The 18,809-nt window shown below is 42.7% G+C and overlaps 1 protein-coding gene across 3 annotated transcripts in view; it reads left to right on the top strand.

Moving 5' to 3' along the window:
- Positions 1 to 7,211: 7,211 nt before the first annotated feature.
- Positions 7,212 to 18,809, top strand: part of KCNT2 (potassium sodium-activated channel subfamily T member 2) — a 276,721-nt gene continuing 265,123 nt past the window's right edge. For all 3 annotated transcript variants that reach the window (XM_063117320.1, XM_063117311.1, XM_063117301.1), the window contains exon 1: positions 7,212 to 7,306. In XM_063117320.1, coding sequence (XP_062973390.1) covers positions 7,212 to 7,306 — 95 coding nt within the window. The remainder of the gene's footprint in view (positions 7,307 to 18,809) is intronic.

Here is an 18,809-nt window from a genome sequence, read left to right as displayed (position 1 = left end):
CAATGGAACCAATTGCCTAGGGAGGCCGTGGGCTCTCCCACACTAGAGGCATCCAAGAGCCAGATGGACAGCCATCTGTCAGGTATGCTTTAAGGTGGATTTCCTGCAATGAGCACGGACTCGATCGCCTTATGGGCCCCTTCCAACTCTACTATTCTATGATTCTGTGAGATGACCTGTCTAACTAAAACAACACACACAGAGGACAGAGATACTCTTTGTGGCTCTTGCCAGCAGTTCTTAGGATGGATGGAGCGCTCCGTCTAACAAGTGTCAGTCTCGTAAAATTGCATTCTAAGTCTGCAGTCCTATACACATGTCTCTGGGAGCTAGTGCCATTGAACTGAACAAGACTGATTACTGAGTTGACACGTATAGAATGCAATTCTTCTTTGGTTGGCATGGCTGTAATCGGCCAGCAAAGTTTAGAATGTATAGTTCTTAGTGTTCGTTGTTCAAGGTATTCAGGGTCCAAAATGGCACTGAATGCATGGTGTCTGTGATGCCCCCACCCCAAAATTCTGAGCAGCTCTGAAAAGATCCATACACGTGTAATGTGGGCATTAGGCAGAATCCAAAAGAAAAGGAAAGGGGAAAAAAAAAGACTGAGAGACATATTTTAACCAATTTATCTTTTTTTAAATATGAAATGTCCCATCTTCATAAACAAATTAGACCTTCATGCTCCCAGGACAATAAGCGAATTAGAAGTAATTAATGATAATATGCATCAGAGTGGAAGGGCAAACTAGATGTTACAGAAACATGGGTGATATGTTAGAATGCAGATTGTGGCACCACATTCGCATAAAGAGTGTGTTTGTGTGTGTGTGTGTGTGTGTGTGTGTGTGTAGAGATGGTTGGGAGTGATTTATAGCATGTTACAGGGAGTACAAGGGGGTTGGCTGAATCCTTCTTGTGCTTTTCCTCTTAAAACCATTTCTCCCCAGAAGAAGAAATGGCATGCACTCTCATCTGGCCATGCTAAATTTTATATTTACAATTTAAATTTACTTCAAATTTAAATGCCCTGTAAGACCAACTGCCATAGGGGAGAACCAAGAGGACACAGGTAGGTGAAGGCACGTCCACATGGGATGCCCTAGGGGAGCTCATCCCCTTGCACCACATCTTTTCAGTTGTTCCCCAAAGTTAGGGTGGGTAGCAGTGCTGTGTTTCTATCTCTTATTATTGGCTTAGTATATGATTTCAGGTTGTGTTTGTGCATTTGGTGGGGCTACTGTTTTAAAAAACATGGGAAAAGTCCGTTCAGATTAAGAAAGAGAAGTTTCCCAGAATCCCAAGTTACCCGTTTCGCCTATCACCTCCTCCAACTTTGGGATCATGTGATCATGACCGGGAGTTGACTCTGCCCCTCAGCAATTGAAAAGGTAATCTTTTTCCCGCCTTTACCCTACTTTTTAAAAAATTCTAGCGCGCGACCCGCACCACACAGAGAGCTGAGAGTAGTCTCAAAATGACCCCCATCCACGACTCTCTGAGCACAAGAATTTTCAGAACGATAGCTTAAAAATCAACCCAGTTATCCCTGATTCTTTTCTGCAATGCAATCCTATGGGCGAAAACTGCCGTTTGACCCGCGCTGTCCCTGTTTGTAATGTTCGTTTACCCGATTTTTTAAAAAATATAGCACGTGACCCACACGACGCAGAGAGGTGAGAGTAGTCTCAAAATGACCCCCATCCACGACTGTCTAAGCACAAGAATTTTCAGAACGATAGCTTCAAAAACAACCCAGTTATCTCTGGGCGAAATGTTTCAAGATGGCGATCGGAGCGGTCCGCCTGAAAGAGGAGCTCTGAAAAATGGGCGCTTCTCTTCGCCTTGCTTCTAGGGGTCCGCGGTCCGCTTCTACTCCGCCTCTGGGCAAGGCGGAGCAGGCCAATTCGCTCCTGCTTCTGCGCTTCTAATCGGAGCGGAGCACATGCCTAGAGATTTCTTTAAATGCCCTTGTCCCAAGCCATGTAGGTGTTAGAACAGTGGTTCCCAAACTTTTTCAGGTAACCACCCCCTTGGTTTCACAAACTCATCCCCAGTGCCCCCTACCCTACACTATAAAAAACATTGCACTATAAACATTATTATCCCAGGGTTTTAAGACCTTCTGGAGAGGCTCTTCATGGAAAAGACCACCTCGAGTGCCCCCCTGCCACCCCCTTGACTCTTAATGCCCCCCCATGCAATCCCACCGCCCCCAAGGGGGCAGTACTGCCCACTTTGGGAGCCACTGTGTTAGAGGTTAAGAGAGCACTTTGAATTAAGTCAATAAGTGTACTGAAAGCAAATGGAAATATGTTATGCTTGTTATGGTCAAAATGATGAGTGATATGGTCAAAACGATGGTCCCAATCTGAGATCTGACTTCAGTTGGTTGTTTTGAATCAAATGAATTTTCTGAGTTGTCTTCAAGAGTATAATGCAAACTGGATTACAGTAATCTAATATAGATGTTACAAGAGCATGGGAAGCTTTTGCAAGGCTACCTCTTTCTAGGCAGGGGAGGACACACCTGGTAAACTTGCCTAAGCTAGTGCAAGATGTTTTGTGCCTCAGCTAACATCTGAGCATCCAAAGAAAAAGGTGCACCCTCAAATGACAGCCTCATCATCAAGGGGAGTGCAAACCCATCCAGACTACACTTGGTGAGATGCATCAACCATTAACAGCAGCTGTCCTATTCGGAGCAAGCTCCTCAGAGAGAAGGTGTAATGAGCCATTCTTTGTACCTGGTAGACTGGAATTTTAGAAGGAAAAGAGACACACACATCTATCCAGTAGTTTTGACTGCTTTGCAAACTCCCATTATGGAGTGTGAACACTACAATATGACAGCAACCTTGCAAAACAAGCCAGTATCACTACACAAGTAGCTGCGGCATGGCTCCTTCTCCTAAGTGTAACCCATAGTATCACCTTGCAGAGCAAGAACTTTGGAGAGAAGATTGCATTCAGCCAAACTTGGCTTTACTACTGTCCACTAAAGCAATTCTGTAAAAACGATAACATCACACTGATGCTTCATGAAAGTCATTCCCTTGGCTACTCACAAAATAGCAGGGGACAGAATGTAGGGGAATCATATAAGAGCACCCAGAAAATTAAAATTGCAAACAAGCCTTGCAACAAAAATGATTTTGTGGAAGAGAACCATGAATATGATCAGGGAGTAGCAGCATAGAACAACAGTATCATTTCTCTTCCAAGAGCAAATTATAATATATATTTTTAAATCTGCCGTTCAGGAGGTTTCCCCCCAACTGTCCAGAGGGAGAACTCAGGTGAGCAAGGGAGAGGTGGCAGCTCCTTCCATGACCAGCTCTCTTTGCATGCTTTTGTTGTTGTTTATTCGTTCAGTCATTTCCGACTCTTCGTGACTTCATGGACCAGCCCACGCCAGAGCTTTCTGTCGGCTGTCGCCACCCCTAGCTCCCCCAAGGTCAAGTCTGTCTCCTGCAGGATATCATCCATCCATCTTGCCCTTGGTCGGCCCCTCTTCCTTTTGCCTTCCACTTTCCCTAGCATCAGCCTCATAGGCGTGCGCAGCACATTTCATTAGGGGGTTCAGCCAGGGATTTTTTTTTTAAGGTAAACATTGATTAAATATACAGTAATAAAGGACTTTTTTTCATTCATCAAACAAACAAAATAAACGAAAACTGAAGTAAACTGTATTTTTTTTAATTAACAAGTAATCTGTACTTTAAAAATACACATTTTAAAATGGAGACTCTGAATACTATTTTTTTGCTATAGTGATAACCAGGCATATATAAAGATACAGTCAATTTTCACCATCTTTAAATTTAATCAGATAATGACCTAATCCAAACTTACTAAAACAGATTCACATTTAAAACAGTTTCTATCACATTAACAACAATGAGTGTCATCTTAAGTTCCAGCACCATACAGAGAATACACCATACATCAAATGCCCTAATAATGATTTTAAAAGATTGCCCTGTGTGCTGCTGAGCAAAGAATTTGGAATGAGGTCCAGGAGAGAGACTTCTGGGGTGAATATAGTGAGGACGAGGGGTGGCTGCAAGCCTGGCGTAAGAGAGGGCTGGCTGGCAAGATTTGGAAAACTTGGGGGAGTGTAGGAGATCTGGAACTAGGGGCATCTCTGAAAGGCCGCGAAGGGGCTATTGGCAGAAGACAGGAGATGAAGGAGAAAAGAGAGGATGGGAAACCGTCACAAGGGCACATCAGTCTTCTTTACTGATCAATTGTAAGTAAGACTTTTAGGCTGAGGTGCAGGATAAAAATACTCTAAATAAAAATACTCTAAATAAAATAAGGGCAGAAGAAGAGGATTGGCGTAGGGGGAGCCCTGGGGAAAGAAGAGAGAGAAATGCCCCTATGTGTGGGGCTAGAAGAGGGAGAGAGGGTGCAGACAGCAGAGGTATGAGTGTCCCGGAGGGGAGAGGAAACAGAGGTAATGTTTAGCCTTGAGGAGAAGCCTGAGGGGAGACATGATAACACTCCTCAAATACTTGAAAGATTGACACACACAGGAGGGTCAGGATCTCTTCTCGATCATCCCAGAGTGCAGGACACGTAATAATGGGCTCAAGTTACAGGAAGTCAGATTCCAGCTGGACATCAGGAAAAACCTCCTGACTGTTAGAGCAGTATGACAGTAGAACCAGTTACCTAGGAAGGTTGTGGGCTCTCCCACACTAGAGGCCTTCAAGAGGCAGCTGGACAAGTATCTGTGGGGGATGCTTTAGGGTGGATTCCTGCATTGAGCAGGGGGTTGGACTCGATGGCCTTGTAGGCCCCTTCCAACTCTGCCATTCTATGATTCTATGATATATTGTTACCATCCTTGGGCTCAATTCTCTGCCTGTTCAGACAGAAAAAAAGTCCTACAACTTCCAGAATGCCCAAGCCATCTATGCTGGCTGGGACATGCTGGGAGCTGTAGGACTTTTTCTGTCTATAGGACTGCACCCTAACTCAACCTAACTTCGCAAAAGCACAAGCTCCTGGACCTAGTTCTAACCTTAACCCTAAAAAGAGTCCTGTGCAACCCCATGCATGTCTACTCAGAAGTAAACATGCTGGCTGGGACATGCTGGGAGCTGTAGGCCTTTTTCTGTCTATAGGATTGCACCCTAACTCAAGCTGACTTCTCTTGGGCCTAGTTCTAACCTTAACCCTGAAAAGAGCCCTGTGCAACCCCATGCATGTCTACTTAGAAGTAAACATGCTGGCTAGGACATGCTGGGAGCTGTAGGACTTTTTCTGTCTCCAAATCATCCCCCCAAGTCACAGAAAACTACAGCCACCCCCACTACAGACATACATTCATTCAGTCAAACAACCAGGCATCCCATTCAGACATCAATACACTCACACTGTCAGCACACACATACACACACTCAGCATCACTCACTCCAAAAACACACGTGCATTCACTCAAAGACCCCATGCACCCCCACATTCTCTCTCACACACAAACCTCAGTCTTTCCTCCTCCTCTATCTTCTCCTCCTCCTGCTTGCTTCTTCTTGCTGCTTCTTGTGCTTCTTCTTGCTGCTGCTTCTGCTTCTTCTGAGCTGGGGGGTGGGGTGCTGGAGGCTGCGTTGTTGCACGCAGCCCCCAACCCCTCACCTTGCTCTTAAGGACCTAAATTTCTCCCGTGAGTGGCGGCGGCCATCTTGAATCTCGCCCGAACTCACGTGAGATCTCGGCTGTTGGCTGGGTCTCACAGAGTTCCCAGCCAGCTGCCGAGATCTCGCGTGAGTTCGGGCGAGATTCAAGATGGCCGCCGCCACTTGCCGGGGAAATTTAGGCCCGGTAAGTTGGAGTTGTGGTTGCTGCGGACCCAGTAACCACAACCCCGGTATTTTGGCAGGGACGGGGCAAACATGGCGGCGGCAGCATATTAGGGGGTTCAGCTGAACCTGCTGAACCCCCTGTCTGCACGCCAATGATCAGCCTCTTCTCCAGGGTATCCTGTCTTCTCATTATGTGTCCAAAGTACTTCAGTTTTGCCTTTAATACCATTCCCTCAAGTGAGCAGTCTGGCTTTATTTCCTGGAGTATGGACTGGTTTGATCTTCTTGCAGTCCAAGGCACTCTCAGAATTTTCCTCCAACACCACAGTTCAAAAGCATCTATCTTCCTTCGCTCAGCTTTCCTTATGGTCCAGCTCTCGCAGCCATAGGTTACTACGGGGAATACCATTGCTTTAACTATGCAGACCTTTGTTGTCAGTGTGGTGTCTCTGCTCTTAACTATTTTATCAAGATTTGTCATTGCTCTCCTCCCAAGAAGTAAACGTCTTCTGATTTCCTGGCTGCAGTCAGCATCTGCAGTAATCTTTGCGCCCAGAAATACAAAGTCTGTCTTTGCATGCTATGGCACCCTTATAGAGAGGTGGGCTGGGCTGGGGAGCAGTCAGAAGAGACTGCTTACACTTTCCGTCTAAGCAGCAAGCATGATGGCCCCTGAGGGACCGAGGAGGTGAGTTATAGAGGTGAGGTAAGAGCAGCAGCTGCTTTCTCTCGTTTGCACGTGTTAAACCTGCCCCTAGTGCTTCACACAAAGGACAAAGCTGATTGTGTGTGTTTCATTATACAGCTCCGTTCCCGAAGTTTGCCCGCCTCATTCTGGTCTCTGAGAAGAACCCTTTTTTATTCCCCTCATACTAATGTGGGGGGACGCTATTGGTCGACAAGGCGGGGTTCCCGGGCGCGTCACCTTATTGTGCTCCTGACGGCCAAAAGTGATTGGCTGAGCCGTCAGCGGCAGCTCCAAACGGCATTTGCATGGATGGGAAGGATGGGTGCGAGGAGTCCTTTGTTGTCGAGCCCGGCAGGCTGAGGGAGCCGCCGCCGCCGCCGCCGCCGCGCGTGCATCTGGAGGCGCTGCCCCGTCGGCTGCGGCGCGCGCGCGCGCGCACATACACACACACACTCACACCCGCCCGCCCGCGCTGCCTCCTGTTGCGATAGAGGTTGCAAGGAAGGGGGAGAAAACTTTCCCGGCAGGTGCAGCGGATTTGCAGGCTCACCTCGGGGAAGAGCGAGAGCCTGCTAGCATCTCTCTCGCTCCCTCCCTCCCTGCCTCCCTCCTCCTCCTCCTCTCAGCAGTGCTTTGGCCGCCGCCTTGTCTGCTTCTCCTTGCTCCTGCTGCCGCCCCTTGTGAGGAGCGCTGCCTCTTCCCCTCTCGCCGGCAGGATGGTGGACGTGGAGAGTGAAGTCCCTCCGCTTCCTCCCAGGTACAGGTTCCGGGATTTGTTGCTGGGAGATCAGGGATGGCAGAACGATGACAGGTGAGTAGGCGAGGTGAAGCTCTTGTGCTTTGTATGCCCGGAAAGCGGAGAGGGAGGTGAAAGGAGGGCTGCTCTTTCCCTGGTGTTTCAGCGCTGAGAGATTCCTAGAAATAAGGGAGATGCTGTTGTTGAGTTGTTTGATACTACTATTATTATTTATTTATACAGCACCATCAATGTACATGGTGCTGTACCTATTGCAGTTACTTGACAAGAAATCATAGGTGTAACTGATCCATCCCCCTGCAAATACGACTCTAAGGTGCACGAAACCAGTTCTTATGTATTGAGAGCTGTCTTGTAGCTCTGAGGAATCTTTCTATGTACGGCACATACTTTCTGGTGCATGTGCGTTTGCATTACTACTTCTGGATTAATGTTCTTAGGTTTTTGTCAACCTGTTAGATTTTGAGCTCCTTGAAGCGGTTTACAGAATTCTTATTTTGGTGCCTCCGCCTCAACCATTCGCACCCATATATGCCACTTATGACTGTTCACACCTGTTGCCCTTTCAAGTACATGGTGTGTGCATACGTGTGCGCACAAGTATATTCGGTGTAAATTTGCCTGTATGTGTACACACACCGGTCTTGCTTACCCATGTAAAGAATTTTTGAGTTTGGGATATATATGTGCACACATACACACACACACACACACACACACTGCAAAAGTCTGTTAGTGCTCTTATTGAACCTCTGTTCTCCCTTGTCTGTACACATTACTATGGACACACACCTCTGTAACCCTCTTGTGTATTTTGTTCCTCTTCCCACATTGTATATCTGAAGACAGTCTGATCCCATAAACCCTTTAACTCACTCTGGAGACTACCAGCTTTTTATATATCCCTCATGTATTGTCCTAGGTTGACTTCCCTATTTGGAGGAAAAGGTTAAACTGCGAGTAGTGATTCTCTGCCAATGTATGCTGTCTGAAGCACAGCATCCTTGCTAAGTGCTGCTACTGCTGTGTCACGTGCCCCTTTATTGGTTGAGATGTCTAATACTCAATAATTATTTTGTTTTTATTATGTAAAATAATGAAGTTTATATAGATTGTTCAGATTGTGATGCACTTCCAAACATCACTGTTTATTTGTTCCACATTGTGCTGCTGGTGAATCATGACATTAAATCAAGGCAATTTATGGGAACTTCTGTTCTGCCCTTGTTATTAGAAATGTTCTCAAAATTAAACAGTCAATTTTCAAGCTTCCATCTCTCTGTCTGTCTTTCTGTCTGTTTCTCTCTCAAAACACATCCTGCTCTCGTGGTTTTCCATCCAGGGGTGGATCAGGTACACATCTACTTAGCTACAGCTGTCCTTCAACATCAGGTATTCCCTACCTTTCACTGGGTCACTTATAAGTTTCTGTTCAAAGTGTTTATATTTTTATTAAAATACATTTACAAGAAAATATATCTGTCATAATTGTCTTTTAAGAACAAATGCTCTTTGCACACTTTCCCTGCAGTTGCCTGATGAATTTGAGTGTTCTCCTTTGAAATTTTCTTCCATTTGATTTCTTTTTTATGTTTTAACTAAATATCCTATGGATTTTGTGTTATGGTGGAATCTTTTTACCATTGATAAAGGTTGAAAGTTAGCATGGTGAAATCATAATTTGGTGACACTATGAGGAGTTTAATGTGTATTCTCTGAAATCCACATAGATTCCTCTCTGATTGAATGACATATGTCATTACCAAGCAATAAATAAAGCAAGATGGAAAACCAAATTATTGTCCTAAAACTCTCCTAAAAATGCAGCAGTTTCAAAACAAACCAAGTGTCATGCAATTAAACTATGTAACTGTCAACACAATCCTATATATTTCTACTCAGAAATAATCCTGGAGCTTACTTCCTGGTGTATATAAGAATATAGCTTAAGGGGCAACTTTGAAGTCCAGTGCTATAGCTCTTTTCTTTTCTTTTCTTTTCTTTATAAGACCAGTCAGCAGAATGTAAATGTACCATGATACGTAACAAATTTTTGAGGCAGTACAATATGATTCTCTGGGCCTTCCTTAATATTTGACTGCTGGAAAATCTGAGTGATTTAAGTCTCCCCACCCATTTAAGTCTCCCGACTCATTTTACATGTTGGTTGTTGCACATTACTAGGAAATAAACCAAGGCTACTGAAAGCAAAATACTAGACTAGATTTGTTCTGTGACCATTCATAAGGGTCTAACATATATTTTGAGTGATATGGACCTGCCACCATTTCATATTATTATTATTATTGCATTTATATCCCGCCTTTTCCCCCCTCCAATAAACCCAAGGCGGTGTACATCCTCCTCCTCCTCCTCTCCATTTTATATCTTCTCCCTGTCTTCTTCATAATGTCTAGGTCACCCTTCCCCAACCAGGTCTTCTCCAGGTGTTTTGTAACACAGCTCCCAGCTTTTCTGATCATTGGGCATGTAGCCTTGGGGTGATGGGAGTTGACCCAAAAGATCTGGAGGGTACTTTGTCAGGGAAGGATGGTCTACATGAACACAACTAGATGACATCTATATGTGTGATCCAACCTTATCATTGTTTGCTCAAGTTTGGGCAGTGCACCACATGATGATCAAAGGTGCGCAATTCTATTTGCCACACTTGCTATGGCAAGTGTCCCCCTCCATCTGGTGAATATGACGAGTGTGACAAGTCTAAGCCTTGGGGATAGAAGAGACACTCTGAGCACCTCAGAAGCAGAGTGATTTCCAGCCCCAAGCTTATTGCTGGGGAAAAGAGCAAGGGGTTGACCCAGATCATGTTCAGGGTTCTTGCAATCATACATCTTGGCATGGCTACCAAGGACAGCCAAAATTTGCGAACGCCTCATGACATTATTGTATCATTCATTATGTTCAGTTAGATAAGGGGTTAAAATCCATTGTCAGAAACCCCTCTCTCTTCACATCTGCAGCCTTCTGTGCTGCTTAAGAATCTCCCCAGAGTGTTTTGGCCCCCTCCCAGTTCCACTGATGGAATTGCTCTTGTCAGGGGACCAATTCCATTGCATAGAACCCATTATAAGGAAGAGTAGCTGCACCAGAAGCTCTGTTTCTCATAAGTCTAAGTTTCCATTGTATAAGGGAGCAAGAGTATTGAAGAGATAAAAGCAAATTAGAAGAGCCATTTCTAAGGGAGGCCAATATGTTTGGAAAAAGAAGGTAGATGGATAAAAGAACAAAAATGGTTTTGTTCCTTTGGCTCCGCCCACTGTGAATGTAGCTCTGCTCCCTCGCTTTTAGCTCTGTCTACATTTGGAATGGACCCTGACACTTCCCAAGGCTTGAATTTGGCTCTTGTGTCCAAAATGCTCCCCCTCTCATGCTAGGTATCATGAGGAAGAGGGGCAAAAGAGAACAGAGGAGAACCAGTTCTATGTCCCTTGAGTATAACTTCTTATTGTGTAGGGGACTAGGAATATCAAAGAGATGAAAGCAGATTGATTTGTCGTTAACCAGAAGAATGTTTTCTAAGGGAAGCCAACATGGTTCACGCACTCCTACTGTTTTATGGTCAGCAAGCCACTTAAGTTGTAAAAAGTGCACAAATAGTTCTGACTGCATCATTAAAACTGAGTATTGGGAAATGAAAGCTGAAGAAAAAAGTACACTACTAATTTCAGATGCTTTTATGAATGCTCAGACTCCTTAAGCTATATTGTGTTTGTGGTAGCGATGTGTTTTCATGAATTCTGTGCCAGTTTTGGGGCGTTTTTGATTAAATAATGTTTCAATAAACAACAAAGCTACACTTTCCGAAGATCACAGATGTTTGTACACTATTACATTAAAAGCATGCAGCATTTAATTTCTTAAAATTGTCCATCTGTCATTAATTGAAGATCAGATTTTTGGACAAACTGTCCAAAGCCCTGAAACAGAAGACCTTCAGATGCTATGATCTGTCTACATGGGACTCATCTGTTAGTCAAATTCCCAGTTTGGGTAATTAAGTCATAACTTGACTTTTTCCATCATTTTCATATGGTCATGGAAAGATAACCCAAACTTCATAAATGTCTATGGTGGTGTCTTGTATACACCTGCTTTTCCCCTCTGATGTATTATCTGTTGCATGCTCTATCTTGAACTTAGGAATCTGGGGCAGGATCTACACTATTGCTTATAATGGTTTATAATGATTTTGACAACTGTTCAAGCCCAGGACACATTACATACACAGTTTTCAAAGCGTTTTTAAAGTGTTGTATCCTGCTTAGTGTAGATCGGGCCTGGGAAGCCCTGACTTCATTACACCACTTCCCATAATTGGCCATGCTAGCTAAGTCTTATGGGAGCTGTAGCCCAAAACAGCTGGCGGCAACCAGGTTGTGTGCCCCTGGTATAGCATCATTGCGTATTATTCACTCCCAAAGACTTTTTTTATGCCTTCTGTTGATGAGAGATAGGAGCAGAATTTGGAAAGCATGGATTGTGAACCATGGCTTAAATTCAGTGTCACATGAGAAGACTTCCCCTTGCTCCCCTCTTCCTTGTCTGCTATGCACTTTTGAAATCTGCTTCAGAGGATCTCCTAAACTTATGGAGCACATATGGCAGATGGGATTACTTATTATTAATTATTTATTACATTTCTATACTGCCCCATAACCAAAGTTCTCTGGGCAGTTTACAAAAGATTAAAACATTAAACATTAAAAATTGATACACAAAATTTAAAAACATCAAAACAGACAACATACAAAGAGCTCCATCAGATGAGCGTTTTATTGTATGCTTGTTACTGGGCACTCACGGATTTTCACAGTCCCTCTCATGATGTCATCTGCCTTCCACATGCCTCCCACATGCCATCTAGCCTTATTAGCGTGACAATCCCCCCCCCCAGTAAGTCCCGACTTATTTTTAAAGGTGGAAGTTGCCGCTATCTCCTGCTGTGTGCAGGGGAAGCAGTGGGATCAAAACGGCCCACTGAATGGGCCATGTGTACATTGTTTACTTCCTCTTTCGAAAGAGAATGTAATGAGGGACAAACGTGTAGGCAGAGAAGCGACGGTAAGCAAATGTGATTTTCCTCCACGTGATGATTCTCAAAGACAAGTTCCATTTAAAAACAACTTAAGATAGATCTGGGGTTAATTAAAACTCAACATATGCTGCACAGGGTAATGGGAAAACTGTTCCACCAGCGTTTTCCATTCTGCTGGCTGACAGTCAGGGTTGGATCCTTGATCTGGAGAATCTTGCCTTGAATAAACAGAGTTAGAAAAACTTAAATTTTACTTCCTACATACTGTGGTTGGTATTTTATTTATGGCACTGTTATAAATAATGTTGTAAATATTCAGCTGGCATCTTAAAAAGAGAATGAAAGATTGTTCACAGTTCTGAATTGCAAAAGACTGAGCCAATTAGGTAAATCCATTTTTTGTTTTTGCTGTGACATTACCACTTATGTGGATGACTAGTATGTATGACTAGTGTGTACATATTTTCATAGAAATATTATCGCTCTTGGGGAAATTTTGGTAACATTGCCATAGAAACTGTCAGTCTTCACTGATAAGAAATATTTAATGAAGAAAGATTGCATAACATAGTGGTCCTTTGGGAAGGAGGCAACTCTTTAGTTGCACTATACCCAACAATGATGAATTTAGAGAGTATGTCACTGGGGAAGTTGAGGCCTTCCTGTATCTTTCCTGAAGGACTTGCTGTAGCATCTCTCTCCTGCCAGTTGTAAATGGAATGCAGTATTCATTGTATTCTACTTGCTCACTTTCGTGCCTTGTGGCTCTCCTATCACTGCTGTCCTTGTTGCTTTATAAAGTACCATGCACATTAATAATAATTTCTGTGGTAAGGAGCTTAAGGGCTTGTCTGTGTGGGGCATTTGGGAAAGGGAGGGGAATTGGCTATCTGATCCAATGTTGCACCTTTTCGCGGCCAGTGTTGGTCCGATTTTTAGATGGGGTTGACTGTAGTGTGACCATTATTTTGCACACTTGTGCCAGAATTCTTCAGTGCTGGATGGCTTCTTCTTCTATAGGTATCTTTTTCCATACGTCTACTCATAAGAGCCACTGTTAAAATGCTGTTTGGATAAGCTCCAGAGATGATTTCATTTGCATTCTTTGTAGACCCAGGTAATCTGTCCTGGGTCTTGATACGACATGCATTTCATATGGAGGCGTGGCATGTACAACCCCCTTAACAGTGTTTCTGCTATTGAAGGACTGATCCATGGTTAATTTGCGTCAGCCAGAGGCAAAGGCTGAAACTAGTTACTTTGAATGCTCACCAGCAATGTTGCATTGTATTGATAGAAAAGGCCCACATGAAGACTCATGGTATAGTGTTCCTGAAAATGTCCTGTGGCTGAAGATGGGCTTCAATTTGTCCCAAATATGTCTCTGTGGCAGCACTGGCATGGCTACTCTCTGAGCCTTGGAGGATGGCATGTATTGGGGAGAAAGCATGGCCAACGAGAGGAGAGTGGCTGCAACTCTTAAGGAGGAAGATTTGCAGCAGCAGTGGAGACTGGTTTTATATTGCCCTAGAGGAAAAAAAACAATATGGTAAGGGGGAGAGTGTGTTGTTCTAGGCTGGCTGACCAAGCAACCCAAGATAGCCAATGTGGTGTAGTGGTTAGAGTGTTGGTCTGGGACTCAGGAGATCTGGGTTCTAGTCCTCACTCAGCCATGAAGCTCACTGAGTGCACTTTGGGAAGGTCTAGTTATAACTAACTATTGAGTATTCTTGTGAAATACTCATTTGAAGTGCGTATCTGGTTAATCTTTTATTTTCTTTTTGATAATAATTGTAATGAGTGTTGTCTTATCTTGAGATTTCTCCCTGGAAAAGGGTTTTATAGACCAAAATGTACTAAGGTTTTCAATACTTACTTGATACTGTAAGTCTTCTGTCTACCTTCTAAAACTCCCTCTGCAACTAAGACTGTAACCCTAAACACACTGACATGCAAACAAGTCTCATTAAACTGTGCTGCAAGAGAACAACAATTTCTTCTGAGTTATATATTGTAAAATTAGCAAACATGTTCTGTAGTGAGCTGGATGCTTAAGATCTCCAAATTTATCCTCTTTTCCCTTTGTTCTCCTGTCCTTTGTTTCAAGCTGTTAATAGAACCAAGAACCGACAAAATGGATTCTAAATCTTATTGTGCTATATTGTAAATGGCTTAAACTTACCACAGTGCTGAGGCTCAAAGTGGTAATGGAACAGGTCGGGCCTATAGCATTCATCATCAATTTAATAACTTTTAATTGAATGACATATAATGGGCAGCCATTCTATTGTGGCTGTTATGTAACTCCTAAATATCCCATGTCCAGCAAAAGGCATGATAGGATGATGATTTGGGGGAGGAAATACATTTCCGTTGCTAGAATTACAAGCTAACAAGTAGCAATCTTCTATTACCTAATGCAGTGTGTATTAAACCTCTAGGGGCTTGTATTAATAGATCCTACACAATCAGCGTGTTTCTAGAATACACTTGTGCTTCATTAAAATTGCTCATTTTGTACTAACCATCAGTGTAACAAAACCTTGTCTATTTACTTTTATTATGAGTGGGTCTTCATTGGTGTCAGGTGCAGGTGCAGGCACACAAGAGACTCACAAGGAATTCTTACACAAGACTGGAGAGCTCTCCTGAGATTTCAAATGGGAGGGTGCTTGGAACAGGGCCTATTCCCACTGATAATTTTGGGACATTTTCAGCTAGGCAGGTAGGGGCATCCTTTGCTTATAGCTCTTTATCAGGGTGGGTGGGTGTGTCACCCCAGCTTAAATGGCTTGGAGCAGTGTGCGTTTGTGTTGCTTTTTCTGTTATGTCTTTCTGTGGCATTACCCACATTTCTATTCCCTTAGGTATGTCTGGAGGGTATGTCTAGAGAGTAAGGAATGTTGGATTGAGTGGGTGTGGCTGGTGATGCTGTGGAAAGTGGGGGAGGAGTATATATATGGGGGAGCTGAGTGGTTCTGGTTGTTCAGTTGGCGGTTGGGTTTTGGAGGGTAGATGTGTTTAGCTGTGTGTGTTCTTGTCATGAATTGTGTCAAGAGTGAGTAGAAATAAGATCCTAGGGACTAAAGATTGTTATTATTGGAATTGTTATTACTAGAATTCTTAAGAATAGGCAGGATTTGAATAGAATTTGAAGGAACTAAGAACTGTAAACAACAATAAACATGTTCTTTATTTTACTACTGCAAAACCACGTGTCAGTTTAGCTGTGTCTCCTGCTCTATCGGTTCATAAATAAACACATTACATTAAACCTTCAACCCACTTTATTCACAGAAAAGCCTTGTCCAAACCTCCTTACCTTTTCCCTCTGCTATAAGGGAAGGGTTATTGGTTTCTTTTTACCCCTTCCTCAGGTATTTAAGTAGTGGTGCTTAAACTGAGGGAGGTGTGCATGTCAAAGCCTGGTGAGCGAAGTGGTGGCGTCGCGCTTTCCTTCAAGCTTGCTTGCTTGCATTTGATTATTCTTGTTTTTATTAATAATAGAAAATATTTTTGTTCATCGGTTGGTTGAAGGACAAATGAGGACTTGGAGAAATGATAGAGATATAAAGGGGAACAGAGGTGATTGAACATCTGAAAGGGACATGTGGGAAAAGCTGGATATTCAAAATACGATGGTACGTTGACCATTATCTAAGGTTCTCTTGCCTAGGGCTAGAGGTTGTTGGTGTCTCCAAATGTGATTGTATACCATACCTTTGGTTTGCAAGTGAATGGGTATTGAATTTATACAGAAAAGGTGTTGGCTTGATCCAGCCAGAGCAATCCAGTTGGTCCTATCTAGGTCAGGCCAGCTTACTGGTAGGATTTGGGATTGGAATATATGATTTGCCCTTCCACATTGGCTCTGCTAGGCTTGCTCAGTTACTTTTGTCATGTTTGGACATCATGATAGCCCATGATGGGTTAATAAGCTATGCACAGTAGCTTACCTTTTGAAATAGTCTATTATCATCCACCACATGAATGGTCTAATAAGCTGCTGTGAGTAGCTTATTAAGTTCTGTATGTAATGTCACTTACCCCTCTGCCCCCTGTCCTGCTGCAGTCCTTCCACCCAAGCAGTGTTGCTATTTTACCTCTAAAGTGCTAGATGTTTGCAATTGGGAGTCACCCGATCCAACATCAACCCCCTGTGCAATTACCAACACAGGAGTAAACATCCTGTGTGCACCAAAAATGGTGGAAGCCACAAAGCCTTGGGGGCTTGCAGGATTGGGACAACACTTCACAGCAAGAGGTGGGGAAATCCAGGGAACATCCAGAATGGGATAGCACAAATAAATCCTTTCAGAGTTGCAAAATTGGGACCAAACTTCATATGCAGCCTCCCTTACTCATGAGGCACCCAATCTCCTTCAAAACCCTGTGTACTGACACCCAAAGGCGGGAAAATTGAGGGGGCTATTGGCACTTTAGAAAAAAAATCCCACTGCAACAATTGCACAGAAGCACATTATCAGTATATCGTAGAGCCGCCTATTCGCCCATTCACTCCTTTGCAGCTGCGCATTTCAAGAGTTGGGGAAGCAGCATTACAAGGACGTTTTCTTTTTTCTTTTTACTCTATATCACCACCAGCTCACTTTCTGCTGTTTCCAGTAGAGGGAATTTCAGGTTAAGTTAAACTTAACATGGTTAAGTTTAACATATTCACCTAACTACCTGACGAGTCCACATACATAACTATGCATATATCTAAAGAAATATAGATAGGTATAGATCCATAGATATAAATGATATGTATGAATATATAAATGAAATATAAAGCAAGTCATATCTGCAGATATAATTTATTTATTTATTTATTTATTACATTTCTATACCGCCCAATAGCTGGAGCTCTCTGGGCGGTTCAGAAAAATTAAAACCATTCAAAGTATAAAACAACAGTATAAAACCATAATATAAAATACAATATAAAAGCTCAACCAGATAAAAACAGCAGCAATGCAAAATTACAAATTTAAAACCATGTTATTTAAAATTTATAGATTGTTAAAATGTTGGAAGAATAAAAAGGTCTTCACCTGGCGTCTAAAAGCATATAATGTAGGTGCCAAGCTATATAAGCTATATATATTATGTCGCTAAACTAAAACAGTGCGGTCCTATGCATCTCTGCTCAGAAACAGTCCTCCCAATCTGGATTTGGGAGTGAAAGAAGGAGGGAAACGGTTTTGGTTTGAGCTCCGCAACCTGTTTTAGTTTTTATTATTTTAAATACTTGTTTGAAGTGTTTTAATTGCCCCAAATACCTGCATTTGGCTGTATTGCTGTAAGCAGTCACATTTTATCAGAAAGTTTTGTCTTACCCCTTTTCTGTGGATTAATTAGCACGTTGGGTTTTTATCCGTTTTAGCTGCTGTGAGCCCACATTTATAGAGGGAGTCGCCTTTTGCTTCGACGTTTTCATATACTTTCAGCTGCTTGTGTTTTATGTTTTATTTCCAAGCTGCGGAGCCATTTGGGTCCTGTTGTCACCATTGTTTATTCTTTCTTCTTCTTCTTCTTCTTCTTCTTCTTCTTCTTCTTCTTCTTCTTCTTCTTATTATTATTAAACTTTATTTTTTTCAAAACTTGAGCAATAGAGAGGTCAAGGAACTTAAAAGACCTGAAGAAGAAATTGTTGTTGCTTCCTGGTTTACTTACAATTCAAGCTGTGTAAAGTTTCACACACATCCCCACTCCTCCGTTCTGGCTCACAACCCTACCTACTGGGACCTGTAGAGAAGAGACAGTGAATAGAGGCTCAGAATTCCATATTGATGTCCTGATTTGTTAAATAGTTGAAGAGAAAGGACCTCTGTGGAGTCAGGGCTCTTAAGACACCAGGATCCAAAGGAGGACTCTTTAGAGCTATTCTTTGCTCCCTGGAAGCAGGTCAAGTGGTTGATGCTTTGGAATCGAGGTTTGATGAGTGTGGGTTGCTACCCAAAAGTGAGTTTATACTTTGGTAGAGAAGAGAACATTGCTTAGGAGGGGGTTATCAGAAAGCCCTGAGACTCTTTTGACAAAGTTCAGTCTGTGGGGTGGAAAGAAGTGTACCTGAAGAGGCCTCAAGGATTTTGGAGAAAAATAAAAAGAACATCTGCTTACCTTAGTTTTGAGCTTCTGTTTGAGGTTTTCTTCGGGACCTTTGAATTATTACACCGTTTCTTAGAGTCAAATGTTACATAGGCCTATGGTATCAGGAATTTAAGGCTGAACTGGTCTGTCTCATTCATGTAATAACAATATTTCTTGTTTTATGATGATTTTATTAGAATGTAAGCCTTTGTGGCAGGGTCTTGCTATTTATTGTTTTACTCTGTACAGCACCATGTACATTGATGGTGCTATATAAATAAATAAATAAATAATAATAATAATTAATAATAATTTTGCGAGTTTATTTCATTTGTGACAGACAGGCTCTAGACAAAATAATAGATTTTGGGTTAAAGTATTTGGTAAAGATTATATATATATATT

Source organism: Elgaria multicarinata, chromosome 1 (assembly GCF_023053635.1).
Source record: "Elgaria multicarinata webbii isolate HBS135686 ecotype San Diego chromosome 1, rElgMul1.1.pri, whole genome shotgun sequence".
NCBI lineage: Eukaryota > Metazoa > Chordata > Lepidosauria > Squamata > Anguidae > Elgaria > Elgaria multicarinata.
Note: the sequence above shows the minus strand (reverse complement) of the source record. Positions and strands in the feature narration are given on the sequence as shown.